The 14,404-nt window shown below is 38.6% G+C and overlaps 1 protein-coding gene across 2 annotated transcripts in view; it reads left to right on the plus strand.

Moving 5' to 3' along the window:
- The window catches only part of QSOX2 (quiescin sulfhydryl oxidase 2), a 29,388-nt gene that overhangs the window by 5,983 nt on the left and 9,001 nt on the right, over window positions 1–14,404 (plus strand). For both annotated transcript variants that reach the window (XM_019510809.1, XM_019510810.1), the window contains exons 5-9: window positions 2,765–2,910; window positions 3,979–4,122; window positions 5,584–5,713; window positions 8,724–8,846; window positions 10,869–11,019. In XM_019510809.1, coding sequence (XP_019366354.1) covers window positions 2,765–2,910; window positions 3,979–4,122; window positions 5,584–5,713; window positions 8,724–8,846; window positions 10,869–11,019 — 694 coding nt within the window. The remainder of the gene's footprint in view (window positions 1–2,764; window positions 2,911–3,978; window positions 4,123–5,583; window positions 5,714–8,723; window positions 8,847–10,868; window positions 11,020–14,404) is intronic.

The following is a 14,404-nucleotide window of genomic DNA, read 5'->3' on the forward strand; positions in this document are numbered from 1 at the left end:
GGCTAGGAGCTGGAACCAACTTCCAAGGGAAGTGGTGCTGGCCCCTACCCTGGGGGTCTTTAAGAAGAGGCTGGATGCCTACCTGGCTGGACTCGTTTGAGTCCCGTTTCTCTTTTTGGGGTTTTTTGTTGTTCTCCCGCCCTGGTGGGGGGTCGGGCTAGAAGATCTACTAGGTCCCTTCCGACCCTTAATCTATGAATCTAAGTCATGTGTATGTCTATACCATACGTTGCATCTGGATTTCACTTATACATGCCGTTGTACCTGTCTTAATGACACTGTCTTTTTGCCATCACTGTAATGCATACTTCATAGGAAATATCTCCTCTTGTTTTACTGGAGTTATTGAGGATGTAGAGAATTGATTTTGATATACAATATTTAATTTGGCATCATATCATGCTGTAACGTGCTGTTGTTCACCTAAACAACATATTTTTTTACTACCAAGCTGGTCCAGTGTTACAGCTGGAGTGTGCTAGTTGCCAACAGTGAAAACCAGGTTCGGGAGCAGACTGTTTCCCAGGCAGAAGTTCCCTGGAGCCTGTGGTGTTCAAATTAGCATGGTAGCTTGAGAGGAAGGGTGGGAAGAAGGGAAGGGAGGCTTAAAACCTATGTTTTCATGGCTCTGGCTGAACCAGAGGAAAAATGTTTGACATCTGGGGAGTACGCGAGACACAGAGAATATCATAGTAAAAAGCGCTAAATTAAGTGTGGGAGAAAGTGTAAAAGATGTACAAAGGAATTGAGGATACAAGTGAACCAGTGAAGAGCTTTAGGAGGATGGAAGAGGAAGATAACTTTAAGCAGTAGCATCTTAAAGGGTTGTAGTATGGAGAAAAGTGAGAGAGATTATGGACCAAGTTTTGACCACTAGGCCATTACATTTGCAGGCCCAGGTTTGGCAGTTATTGCATGTAAAGTTGAAGTCACTGCAGATGTGCAAGTTCTTGACTGTTCCCACAATTTATGGACTTCAACATCTAAGTGCTCTGAATGTAGGGTCAAAAAATGTCTCCAGTTATATATGCTCAGCAAAATGATTCAGTGCTTGAAAACTTGCATATCTGTATCTAGGGCTGGATCCAGGGGGGGTATAATGGTGTAGGTACACCCCCCCCTTGGATTCCAACTACCTGGCCATGGCAGCAGCATCTCTGTCTAGGTGGGAGTGAGGGAAGCCAATTGACTTCATGGCTCATTATAATCTACCTGATTCCTTCTAAGCTCTTCTTCGTTCCTCAGGTATTAATGACCCTCTCTCTTTTTTTAATATTTTTGATGTTCCTCTAATTACATTATCTTTTCTTCTGCTATTCTTCTGCCTGCTAGTGTCTCCTGATAACGGAGCTCTTATTTCACAGCCCTCTAGACTGTTTTAACTCTAACTAGAAGTATTAATTTAAGTAAACATTAACTCAGGAATGGAAATATCTGTCAAGATGCTCAAGAAGACTAGATTACCTTTGTGAATCTGAAAGAGAAATGCACATTTAATTCTAATGACAACAAGACTAATGTAACAATATCTTTTGATTATTTTGCCTAGTTTGTTGTATTTGTATACAAAATAGACAACATAGAAAATTAATGTATATTCCACTGAAGTTATATTTGTTTTTTCTTTTATCTTAAGCTGAATAGCTCCTAGCTAACATATCAGTTAAACTTCTAGTTTCTTTTTAAGTGGCAAAAAATATATATTGTGTTACATGTGATAATGCACCACACTATCTGCAACCCTGCCCCTTTTCAAAATCCTAGATCTACCGAGGGGTGTGTCACTTTGTTCTCAGTGGTAACAGATGACTAAACAAGGAACAGTGGTCTCAAGTTGCAGCAAGGGAGATTTAAGCTGAATATTAGGAAAAATTGTCTCGCTAGGAAGGTGGTAAAGCACTGAAACAGGTTATCTAAAGAGGGGTGGAGTCTCCACAACATTATCTGGGATGATATAGTTGGGGCTGGTCCTGCTTTGAGGAGGGGTTTGGGCTACATATGACCTCCTGAGGTCCCTTCCCACCCTCACTGTCTATGATTCTGTGATTCACTACACACTCATTGGGATTTGTGAAGAAATATCCTCTGGGCTGTTTGGAGGCTTCGTGAGGCTATTTCATCAATCTTTCTGATGAAGTCTTAAGGTACACGAGACCTAAAAGGGAAAAATACCGAAGTGAACCAAGGAAAAAACAAATGGATCAGAAGACAAGAGGAAATAGTTTTGAGAGTAAAATAAAATTCTTCTTTAACAAGGGTTATTGGTGTCCAGGGAATACTAAGGAATATATATATATCTTTGGTGAATATTAAGGTGGTTCTGTCTACAGTGTAATTTAGAAGGATATGGTGGTCTGCATGTTTGCCTTTCCTACAAGGATTAGATCAGTGATTCTCATTCGGGGTGCTGCAGCACCCTGGGGTGCCTAGAGATCATTTTAAGAGTACTGCAGGGTGCCACATGATGTTAGCACCGTGTTAGGCATGCAAACATGATTCACAAGGTAAACCCAGAGATTTCAAAGGCAATCTGTAGTGTCCAAAATATTCGGATCTGCTGTGGTCTTTGAGTTCTTTGCAACAGAAGAATTGCTCTATTATTTTTCTGTTGTCAAAAATGAGTGAAAGCTAGGAACTAGCCTTTTCTGGGGGCGGAGGGAGGGGAGGGGCTTAAATCCACTGCGTCTTAAAAGGTTGAGAACCATCGGATTAGATATTCCTTAGACAGTGTATAACTTGTTATGCTTATCTTTCCATTACCCAGGTGATCTTGGACTTGATTCAGTATGAAAACATTGTGGTGAAGAGAGCACTGAATTCTGATAAGGCTTTCCTGGAGAAACTTGGTATTACCTCAATCCCTTCTTGTTACCTGATCTATCCAAATGGGTCCCATGGATTAATTAACATGTAAGTACTAATCTATCTGTAAGGAATTTGTGCAGTACTTTAATGGGTTCAGTTAATACCTTAATTTATATGAAAAGAAACTTACTTTTACTCAGGTTGTATTTTTTGTGCATTTCTATAATGACATTTTATACCTTGTATACGTTCAGTCTATTTTCCTGATTGAAATTAAGTGTTCAGACTCCTGTAGTGTAGACAGACTGACTTCCTCAAGCAAAAATCAGAAATCTTTTCTGAATTGAGTACTAAAAGAATAATGTTCATATTTAATAACCTGTCACTTTTTATACGCTTGACACTCGGTGGAGTTTGATAGCACATAGACCAGTTATTCTCAACCAGAGTGTTACGAGATCCTTTTCAGGGTGCCATCATGCACCACTCAGCATTATCTCTGCTACATGTGCAAACACCTCAGTATGATTTACAGGATAAATGCAGAAATTGTAAATAGAAATCCATTCTGACCTGTTGTGATCTTTCTGAGTTCTTAGCAACAGAAGAATTGCTCTTATTATTTTTCTATAATCAAAAAAAATGAGTGAAAGCTCTAAGAGTTGGCATTTTCCAAGGGGAGCCTGGAGTCTAACAAGGAGCGTCTGGTGTCTGGAAAGGTTGAAAACCACTGACATAGACATTAGCTAAATGTATAGAAATTAAATTGCTAAAACTGGAGATGTCACTGATATTATGGTCCTCAGGGCGAAATAGCTTGCAACAAATCTGAAACAAAAATATTGCATCAAATTATATAGGTGTTGATTGGGACTCTTGTCCCATGGAAATGCTGCCTGAATAAGGTGTAAAACATGGCCTGAAGTTTTTATGAAAATGGAATTAGTTTGGCTGGTAGTCAATCACTGGTCTTACGCGTATGTGATCATTCTTATAATATTTTTACATTGCACTTTGCAAAAACAGCATGGTAAGCTTTACCAGATTTGTAGAACAAAGGTTAAAGAGAACCATTTTTTTTTTTTTTCTTATTTCATAGATATGTTTAGCTCTTCCTGTCAGTCATTTAGCTTGACGTTCTTTTTAACTCTCTTATTGTCCTTTCACACACAGTTTGAAGCCTCTTCGGTCTTTCTTTTCTTCCTATTTAAAGTCACTGCCTGGTGTGAGAAGAAAACTGCTTTCACAACTTCCAATACCCATAAAGCAAAATAAAGAGGAGAGCACAGAAATCAAGCAGTGGAAGGAGTTTGACAAGTGAGTGATGCTGTTCAGCCTTAATCTAATGGTTGGTAGTTAAATCCATTGCTCTGTGGGAAGCTGTAAAGTGATTAATTTCAATATCTTAAATTATTTATCCACTTCTCTTGCTGTCTTCAAAGGATAGACCTGGTGTTGAATAACTGACCTGGTGACTGTTTGCAGTGATGCTGAGTAAACCAGGGATTTGAGTTTAATGTGTTCTTCTTTAGAAGAAAGGTCTCTCCTTGACTGTTTGAAGCACTTAAAAATATCAAGGGCTCAGTTTTGTTCCCAATGATGATGGTAGGAGCAGGATTGAGGATGAAACTAGTATTTGAATCGTTCAGTTCCCTAGCTGAAATTTGTTTTTCCCCAAGAAAACTTTATAAATCTATGTTCTAGTTAAAGTATTATTAATAATAATTTAAACAATAAGCTTTTGGCAGACCTAGGGAACACAGGGTGCTCTGTATCTGTATATAGAATGGTGAATCAGGGCACCATAGGGAAGTTGTTGGGTAAATGCAAATACATTAAAAATCCTTAAGTCACCAGAAAAGATGTTTATCAGACCAAATCCACTAAGGTTTACGTTCACCCTCTTTGACTGTTAGAGAAAAGGATATGAGAGCTTTGCAGTGAGATAATCCTTTACCATCTTTAGCTGGAAAAGATGTAAGGCTGAGTGCTTCCATTCTGTACTTATTTCATTTTTTTATGGTTACTATTTAAGTGTCAGTCCTTTTTTCCAGAACAGATGGCAGATTTCTTGTAAAAGTGTATACAAAAATACTGTGCTTATATCGAATTAGATAATTTTCATAACTGATTCTTGAGCAGTTGTAACTGAACCCTTACTCATCTAGGATCTAGTCATTTTTGCAGGTATCTTTCTATTAGTTTGTCTGGGTGCCTGAAGCTGGCCTGTTGATGTCTCTATTTAAGCAACATGAAGTCAACAATTTACTGATAAGTTTTTTTGCTTTTTTCTCTCCTTGGCAGTGCAGCTCGTTGTCAAACAAAAGGCTTTTTTCTCAGAACTCATCATTCTCTATTTGTGTTTTAACTAGTTGGGGTGGGGGGGTCATCATTTTTGATGCAAACTGTTTTGTTGCTGACAGGATGTCAGGGTTATAATTTAAGTAGAGGGAGAAGGTGGTCTGGGAAGCAGAAAGTTCTTTATCAAATACAACGTAACTTAGGCTACGATGCATCATTTGTCTAGTCCCAGAACAGAGTGACATAAAACTACTGTTTTAAAGAAGGAAGACATTGAACGTAATGTTCTGTATACCAGGCACCTGTACTAACCACTGTACCTTTCTGCACTTGGAAGAGGAGATACTACAGTCACTGAAGTAGCAAATGTTGAGGTTTCAACGCTACCCACTATATATCAATTTTACCTGTGTGACTGGTGAGAAAATGAGCAAAAAGAACCCTGCCACTTTTTAACATTATATATGTGTGTTTTAGATCCAAGCTGTACATGGCTGACCTTGAATCTGGATTGCATTACCTGCTCCGGGTAGAGCTTGCCACTCACAAGATGCTTGAGGGAGCTGAGCTAAAAACCTTCAAGGATTTTGTTACAGTCATTGCCAAGGTATACGCTTCTGCTCTTCGATTAGGTTTGTAAGAGTAAAGTGAATCCAATGTAAAATTTACCGTGTGACTTAAGCCTCTGAAAGTGTCTCTTGAAACACCTTTAAATGTGCATGTTTTGCATCCACATCATCCTTATATGTGATATTTTATTTCTGAGGATGTAGTTTTTTGAAGGGTTGTTCAGGCTAATACATATAGGACTAAAATGCTTTTTAATTATTATTAATTTTAAGCCTGTTGCAAGGCTTAAAATAAATTAAGCAGTATTATTCACCCAGGCATACTAGAGAGGCCTAATTGTGGGGAGGAGGAGAAGACTTAATTGTTTTTTCAAAATAGGTTGTAACTAGGCATGGCCTTTTTTTTTCTTTTCATTCTTGATTTTTTTGTAACCATATTGTTCTACCTGTGTAACTACATACACTGTTAAAAATCAGGTTGGATTTCCAAAATCTTAATTGAAGTCAGAGCTGGTGAGCACCATATATCAAACTCCAAGCAGCACATGAGGTTAGTTTGGTGCTTTCTTTTGGTCTTGCCAGTCCTAAATTTTAGATATTAAAATGGGTGTTACGTAAAGAAAATTGAACTTGGAGAAATTCTCATATTAAACCTTGTGAAGCAACTCCAGTTAAACATGACTTAATGTGTCTACAGATTTCATTATCAGTCATTTAACAGCATGCATTTATTTGTAAACAGAGCAAACTGATGACTGGGGGAAGGGATAATAAAGGTTATATAACATTTCCAAGTATCTGGATTTGTGTGAAAAATCAGTCACTTTCTTTTCCCCTATGACTAGCAGAGGTCAGAAATCTCTAGCTGGCCTCATTTCCTTTAAGAAAGTGTAGTGCTAATCTGTCCATCATATTATCCCTAAAACACCCTCTGTTCTCCCTGATGGATCCTGGCCAACTAATGTAATTTACTGTCCTTGCTATTAGAGCATAAATGGGAATGCCTTCTTTTAGTGGCATTTTCTCTTCTCTCTCATCCAGTTCCTGCAACAGCAATGGAAGTTGAACACTTGGGAAGAATATGTCTCTTCAAATAAGTCACCTTTTATTCCAGTTTTGATTTCTTAGTGGTAGGGTACTTCATATCCTAAAACTTCAGAAATTGAATGAACAACACGGATACCTTCATTTTATTTGATCAGATTTAAGGCTTTGTTCTTTAGAACTTCAGTCCTTTTTAAAAACTAGAGAGTTGATTAAAAATCTTAGAACCCCAGTTTTGGGGCTTGTACACACTCTTCTTGGTAAAGAAGAGGCTATACAATGTTGATAACTCACAGAGCTCTGGGCTTCAGATCCCTGCTTGGGGATTTTCACTGTCATAGGATTAGCTTGTTGGCTATTAGAGGGGCTTGCAGCAGCCTGTTTTTCGAGTCCTTCATAAGAGGGATGCCTACCTTAGATCCCCAAAGACTAGGAGTGCTGCTCAAATAGGGTCTACATGTAAAATGCTTCTTTCAGTCTTTTAACATTTGCACTAGTCGGCCTCTGAGAGGCTGTTACAGCTTACGAGAAGTGCACCAATATAATGGTCGTGTACATTATCGGTGTTTCAGCTGTACAGAGTTTTATTATTGGTTACATTACAACAATGTTCTTGAATCCCTGTCAAAACCTAGGGCCCATTGTGCAAGGTGATGTACAGACAAATTGTTCCTGCTCAAGAGTTGTTTGATCAGTTAATTAAAGGAGACTTGGAGTAGGGGGAAAAAATCATAAAATTAAGCACACACCAGACCTTGAACCAAGCATTTGGAAAGAAGCGGTTATCTACCAAGAAGTTTTGTATAAATAATTGGATAGCTACTGTAGAACGAACTAGCATTTCTTTAGCATTTTGTGTTATAACAGTTCTTTGCCTGTTTTCTGATATAGCTGACAGAGGGGCTGCTTCCTTGACTGTTGGAAGTGCTGCCACTTGGTGAAAGGAACTGTGTAACAACACAGATCATCTTTGCACAAGAGTTTAGGATAAAGAGGAAATAACCTTACATAAAATTAAACCATATGAAGCATTTAATATGGAAAGTGCAGTTACCCAAATCCAAGTCTGATAGGACTAGTTGCTTTCTTCCCAAGAAACGAAAGAATAGTTCTGTAGTTCAGTCTTTACAACCTATGCTGCCTGTGTAACCACTGCTGCAGCTTTAAACAGGGAGTCACATTTCCTTGTAAATATGCCTTTGATCCTCTCTCTAAAATAGCTGTGATATTGAAGGAAGCCGTGTATTATCTGCTTTTTTCTCCCACTATAAATATTTTTTTTTAATATGAAGGGTAGAAATCTGTGTAAGAAAATGTATTGGCCTTCAAACATCCTTCCTAAACTAGAAACGTAAGTAAAGTAGAGTTGGGTTAGGTCAAAAGTTTGATGAGAGATTTCCATAGCAAGGCAAGATACTGTAGTAGGTCTTGTGATGTTTTCCTCCATTCCGTTATTATTAAGGACTGATGTCATGTAGGGTGGGTAAAACTGCCCTGGTTTCACTTTTATTTACCATGGGGAATGAGCAGGTAACTAACCCGTTGCTGTATGTTTGCTTTAGGCCCCCATCCTTTGTTAAAAATATGATCGTGTGTCTAGGTCCTGAACTCTAACGATCATTAGAAGTCCTATAAAGGCACCTGTCAAAATTGCATCTTGAATCATCTGTCAAGTTACCGTCCCCCTCAGTTTGGATACAAAAATCTTCTGTCCTCATCTATTATATAGTATCGCTGCATACTGTAAAAAACCAGGTGCATTTCACTGGTGAGCAGTGTGTGCATACAGCCCATTATTAACATTTTTGACAGATGCAGAATTAACACAACATGGCTTGTTGTTGAAAAATATAACTAGTGATTGATTTGTATCTAACAAAAGTCCGATGTGCCAAGTTTAACGGAAGCTTTTACAGAGGTAAAAGCTCATTTAGAAAATATCAAATGGTTTCACCGCTAATGAGATGAGAGCTTTCAAATGTCGATGTTTTCTTATTTTCTCAGCTGTTTCCTGGCCGTCAGCCTGTGGTGAAGTTGCTGGAGACTTTGCAAGAGTGGCTGGTGAGCCTTCCATTAGACAAAATCCCTTATGATGCTATCCTAGATCTCGTCAACAATAAAATGCGGGTAAGCTGTTACTAGTTTCCAGCATAAAATACAGCATTAGTAAAGGATAAGGTTCTTTATAAATCCAAGACATCGCTTACTAATGCTTCCCTCAGTCATAATGGAGTTATAAGAAGGTTAAAATGAAAATAAAGTGAAATTGTTAAGCAGGAAAAAAAATCCACATGAAGAAACTTAACTGAGTGAAATGACAACACTGCTGGATAGGAGAATCCTGTATCTGTTCTGAGTGAACAGTCGCTTATATTGTCCATTTTCCACTTGCTCCCTCAATATTATACTCAGAAATTAAAAATGCTGTATGCACGCGCATGTGTGCATAAGTGTGCGCATACATACACACACATACTGTGTTTTGAACATCACGTCTCTGACTAAATCTGGCTGGATGAGACTCTGCAGAGCCATATTAATTTTACACTGAGTCAGTTAACTCTGCTTTCTTATCTCCAATGGACTGGATTTGCAAGACATTGAATTGAACCAGTTATCCTACTGTCACAATTCTCCAGCTGTTCAAAGCATGAAAGATGGCACATTTAGCTGTGGAGATGTGACGCATCTCTGCAGATTGTCAGGTCCTAACCTAGAACAGACGTGTCAGACTCAGATGGACAGTTCATAGTCAGCAAAGTGCTGTCAGTGGTCACTGCCGAGCTACAGGGGTTGAGATGTCATTTTCTTCCTCCCAAGTGGTGAGTCTCGTGCAGCTCTTGAAAATGTGTCTAGGTTGTTCACTCCCCAGAGTAAGGTTAATAAATATCAAATCTTCTGCTGGGTTTTCAGGTTGGTTACCTTCTTGCTGAAGTTGTGGGCATCCCATACAAGCACATTTTTGTAAGGCAGAGGCTGGAGTTAGTTTTTAAAATGGAGTTTTTAATCAGGAGAAGAAATCTCCTGGTAAACCAGCAGTAGCATATTCTTTGGGTGTAACTGCTGATGCTGTTTTTATGACTAAGAAAAAAATAATGTATGAACCAGTTATTTACTGTTACTATAGTAATGTAATGCAGTTCTTACTAAATGTAGCTCTTGATTGTGTTCAGTAAAATTTGGACTCAGTCTGAGTTTATGAATGAATAAATTAAAGTTTTGCTTTTGTGGTGTTAGTGTATTAAAATGCTTAATGTTTTCCAGCACACTAAGTTATAGCATTTGCAAGCAGTGATGTTCACCTCCTAGTATGTTTGTGGCCTGAGCTAATTTATGCCCAAGGAGGAGGAGTATAATAGTACATCCAAACAGCCCAAACTTGAGTTTAAGAGCCCCTAAAGTTAAAGTTAAATTTCCCATAATCAGAAATACAAGTGAAGAGAGAGGGGCTTAATACTGTCTTAGCTAGATCATCTCTATTTTAAATTAGGATCATCTAGTACTTATGTCAACTAGAGTTTGATATAGGAGATTGCTGAATGTATGCAAAGCACTCAATACCCTTTCATTTCAGTGAATATTTAAAGCCTGCAACACCTTTCAGATTTGGCCCTCATGGTCTGAACAGTGTTTCACTAAACCCCGTTTTTCCTTTGGGAAAGTAAGATGGGGAAAATACTAAACCTGTAATGAACACAATAATGCAGTAATAATCAGCTAGAGGCAGTGCAGCCCCAGCTTGAAGTGTGAGCGTTGTACAGACTGCCTTGTATTTGTTTGCTTCTGTAAGTTTGTGCCACCTACCACCACTTACCATTGCAATCAGCAGGTAAACACAACAAGAGGAACATGCGTGCCAAACACACGTCATGTACTAGGGTGGGGGTGAGCAACCTCGGCACATGTGGCATAGGCAGCGTCGGCACATCAGGCAGGGAGCAGAAAGCAGAGGAAGGGCATCAGGGGGGCATTCAGGGAGGGCACAGGCTTAATTTGCGGCCTGCCTGTCAACAAAGGTTGGCCCCTGCTGCACTAGCTAGCCTCTAACACACTTGTAATGGTCGGCTGTGAAATGTCATTTTAAAGAATCAATATCAAGGAACGTCGCTCCCAGAATTGGGCTCATTTTAAAGTGTGCATTCTTTTCAGATATCTGGAATATTTCTCACTAACCACGTCCAGTGGGTTGGCTGTCAAGGCAGCAGACCAGAGCTAAGAGGTTATACTTGCTCCCTCTGGAAGCTGTTCCATACCTTAACCGTTCAAGCTGCCATTCGACCAAAAGCTTTAATCAACACAGGTAAGCAGCCACTCTGCACAAGAACCAAGGGAGCAAAGGCCATCCTAGCCAGCTCTATATTGTCTAGTACAAGGTGGACTGGAGTCGATTCCGGTCACATCTGGACATGCAGGTAAACGAGCGAGAGACACTTGTTTCTTGGAGGAGTTTCAAGGCTCAATTTTTTTTTAGTTGTGGACCAGCAGAGGTTAGGACATGTCTTCATTGCTTTGACCTTTGTGGCGATGGGCTCCGAAAGAAATGGCGTCAGTCCCTCCTTACCTAAAAGAGTGGTTAAGTTGCCTGACCTTGAAGATGGGAGTAGTATAACACAAAAAATGAGGGAGCCTTGCTGAAACTCTCAACTGCCCTTCCTCGGAGTAGAGAAACACTTCTGCTTATTGTTCAAGGGTCCATCTCACCTTATTCTTTTAAAAAAATGAATTGGCAGTACACCTAAACTGGCTACAGAATAAAATCAGTTCTCATTTTATAAATACTAAAAATTAAGATAATTATTACAGTTCCATTTTTGTGTGTGTCCCTTGGTTGTTCTCAAACCATCTTTCCGGCTTAGTTGCACACAAACCAAAGAACGGTGGTTCATCCTTTACTTTCTCAGCATTTTATGATACAGGGTTATGAATATTTTGGTATAGATTCATAACGAATAAGCAAATAGCAATTATTAGACAGGCATATTCTTTCCATCATGTTTGGAAAACAAGTAATGATGCAAAGCATGTTTCTAAATCATTTTGTACTGGATGCAACGGTACTTTGTCTTTTTTTGGTTTTAGCTCTAGGGGGGAAAAAAACCCAGCAAAATGTTCTGTGAGTGCCTTTGAATGCAAGAATTCCACAGGCTTATAACAAATTGATAAATTATGACATACCTTTAAAACAGTCCCTTTGGGAACAGGGCAAAAATAAACTGATAATACTATCCCCATACAATTCAGTTAAGGCAATTTGCTTTCCTTAATTATGGCCCAAAGTGCTTTTTATGCTGCAGATCCCAATGATTTCCATCCATCAGGAAGGGACTGTTTGGTCATTTAAGAATTTAGGGCATTGTAACTTTTGGAAATAAACTGGTTGTAGCGAGACTTGCATAGAACAAATTGGAAAATGTAGTTGCCCCGGCCTTGAATGCAAAAAACTTTTGTAGGGTAATTATGTGTCCAGATCGGTACATCAAAGCCACAACAACACTTCCCAGCTGCTGTTCATAAAATGCAAGGTAAAGCTTGTCTCAATTATAGATATTAATATTGGTGCGGTATTTTTCAAGGCTCAGTTCACGTTAACGAACTCTCTTAAATTGACTCCACCTACAAATTGGGTAGACTAGGTCATTCAGCATCCCTCTGCCTTGTGTGCCTCTCTCATTTCGGGAAGCCAGATTGAATCTCCTTTGTTAGTGCCACATTAGATCTGGTGATGTGCATACTTTCCTGTTAGGCAATGCATTATGGCTCTGCATTGACAGACTGTATAAATTATACCTCCCTGGTGTTCTTCACTCACTCCCTCTATCTGCCACAAAAATCTTGTAATTAGTCAGTGAGACTCCCTTTTTTTTTTTATTATTCTCCATATTTTTGTTTTAATTCTCCATACAAAACTGCATCTTAAATTGCTCCCATGTTTCAAATATGTCATCAGATGAGGCAGAAATTAAATAACACTTTAGAACCTGAAAAATCTTTACCACACTTAACTACCAATTTAAATCAGGGCAGATATTTGATGATCACTTCTTACGCCAAAAGAATTGGGTCAGTCTGAGACGGTCGGATTATGTCTTGGGAGGTTTTCCTCTCCTTATTGCTTGTTTAAATCCTATCTACTAAAAAGCATGCTGCGCTCCATAATCCTTCCCCCCACAGGTAGGGTTTTATGATTCTTGTCCACTTTAAAGATTAGGGTTACCCAGAATTGCTGTAGTTGGGGCCGAAAGAGAAAAGGAGGATTACACAGTGATACATGGCAGATGTTAATAGGAGATCCATCCCGGGGCTGATAAAAGAAAAACAAACAAAATGAGCCATTTTGCAATTGTCTTTTTTTTTTTTAAAGCAGCAATATTTTTCTTGGTTGTTCCTGTTGCTTGCACAACGTGACAGGAAAGATGAACCCACTCTAGCTTTCTTAATATATATTTTTAGTGTATATATTGGCAAATGTATTGTAACCTTGACCTGTGTAGCCTTTAAGCTTCAGGGTTACTTTTGCTAGGGTGTACTGGTGTGGGTCCTGTGTTCTTAATTTGATATTGAGAATTGCTTGTTCTGTAAATGCATCAATTTAAAAGGAACCTTCAAAACCTGGACAGTATAGCACTTGTTTTTGAATATGGGATCTTAAGAGTAAATGCATATCATTATATCACTGTGTGATTTTTCTGCTTCTGCACAGAGAGGCTGATCTTATCAGTAGGCTAACCTTGTTTGTTTAAAAAAATGGATATTTTAATCTTTAAAATAACAGTTGCTCAGTAATAGTTGCATTTTGCCTGAAATTCATCTTGGGTTTCTAAAATTATTTTTCAGCATTTCTTTTAATACTGACATTTTAATCTGCTTTAATCTCATCTTTTTTATTTATTCATGTCTGTTCAATCACAGATATTGGATGTCTGAGTAGATGGCTCGTCATGTATTACTTCTCTTTGGTTTTAAATAATTTCTTTTTATGTTCCAGAGCCTCATTCTGCTGTTTTGATATCTAAATTTGTTTTATGAAGACACTTGTGGACATAAACAGTAAATATTTTGCTAGCTAACACAGTTTTGAACAGCTTGTGTTAACAGAACACTTTTCTAATAGGAAGTGCAGGGAGGTCATAGGTGCACTATTGAACTGTTCTAAAATACAAATACATTTACATGCATTATTGTTAAATAATATTGCAAATAAAGTAGTTTAATACCACCATTAGAAAAGCATATTCAGTTAAATGCTGTGGTCTGGTATTGTAAAGCTTCATTAAACCCAGTCCCAGTATAGTTTCATCTCCTTTCCATGCCAGTAAAAGCAGTTGTTAATAGTAAGTCATGGATGCTCCATCACAAAATATATGCATGTATTATTTCATTTGACAGGTATTTAACATAAATTATTATAAATAGTTTATACAGTGCAGTATATTCTGAAAAAAAATAAGTACTAGTCAGACATTTCTATAATACTCTAAGCTTCTCAAAGATTTATTCATAGTTTCATAGTTTCTAGGGCCGGAAGGGACCTGAGCAAATCATCTAGTCCAACCCCCTGCCATGGCAGGAAGAGCACTGGGGTCAAATGACCCCAGTAAGGTGGTCATCCAACCTCCTCTTAAAAACCCCCAGGGTGGGAGCCTGCACCACCTCACTTGGAAGCTGGTTCCAGACTCTAGCCGCCC

Source organism: Gavialis gangeticus, unplaced genomic scaffold (assembly GCF_001723915.1).
Source record: "Gavialis gangeticus isolate Ggan-Ray unplaced genomic scaffold, GavGan_comp1, whole genome shotgun sequence".
In the NCBI taxonomy this organism is placed as follows: Eukaryota; Metazoa; Chordata; order Crocodylia; family Gavialidae; genus Gavialis; species Gavialis gangeticus.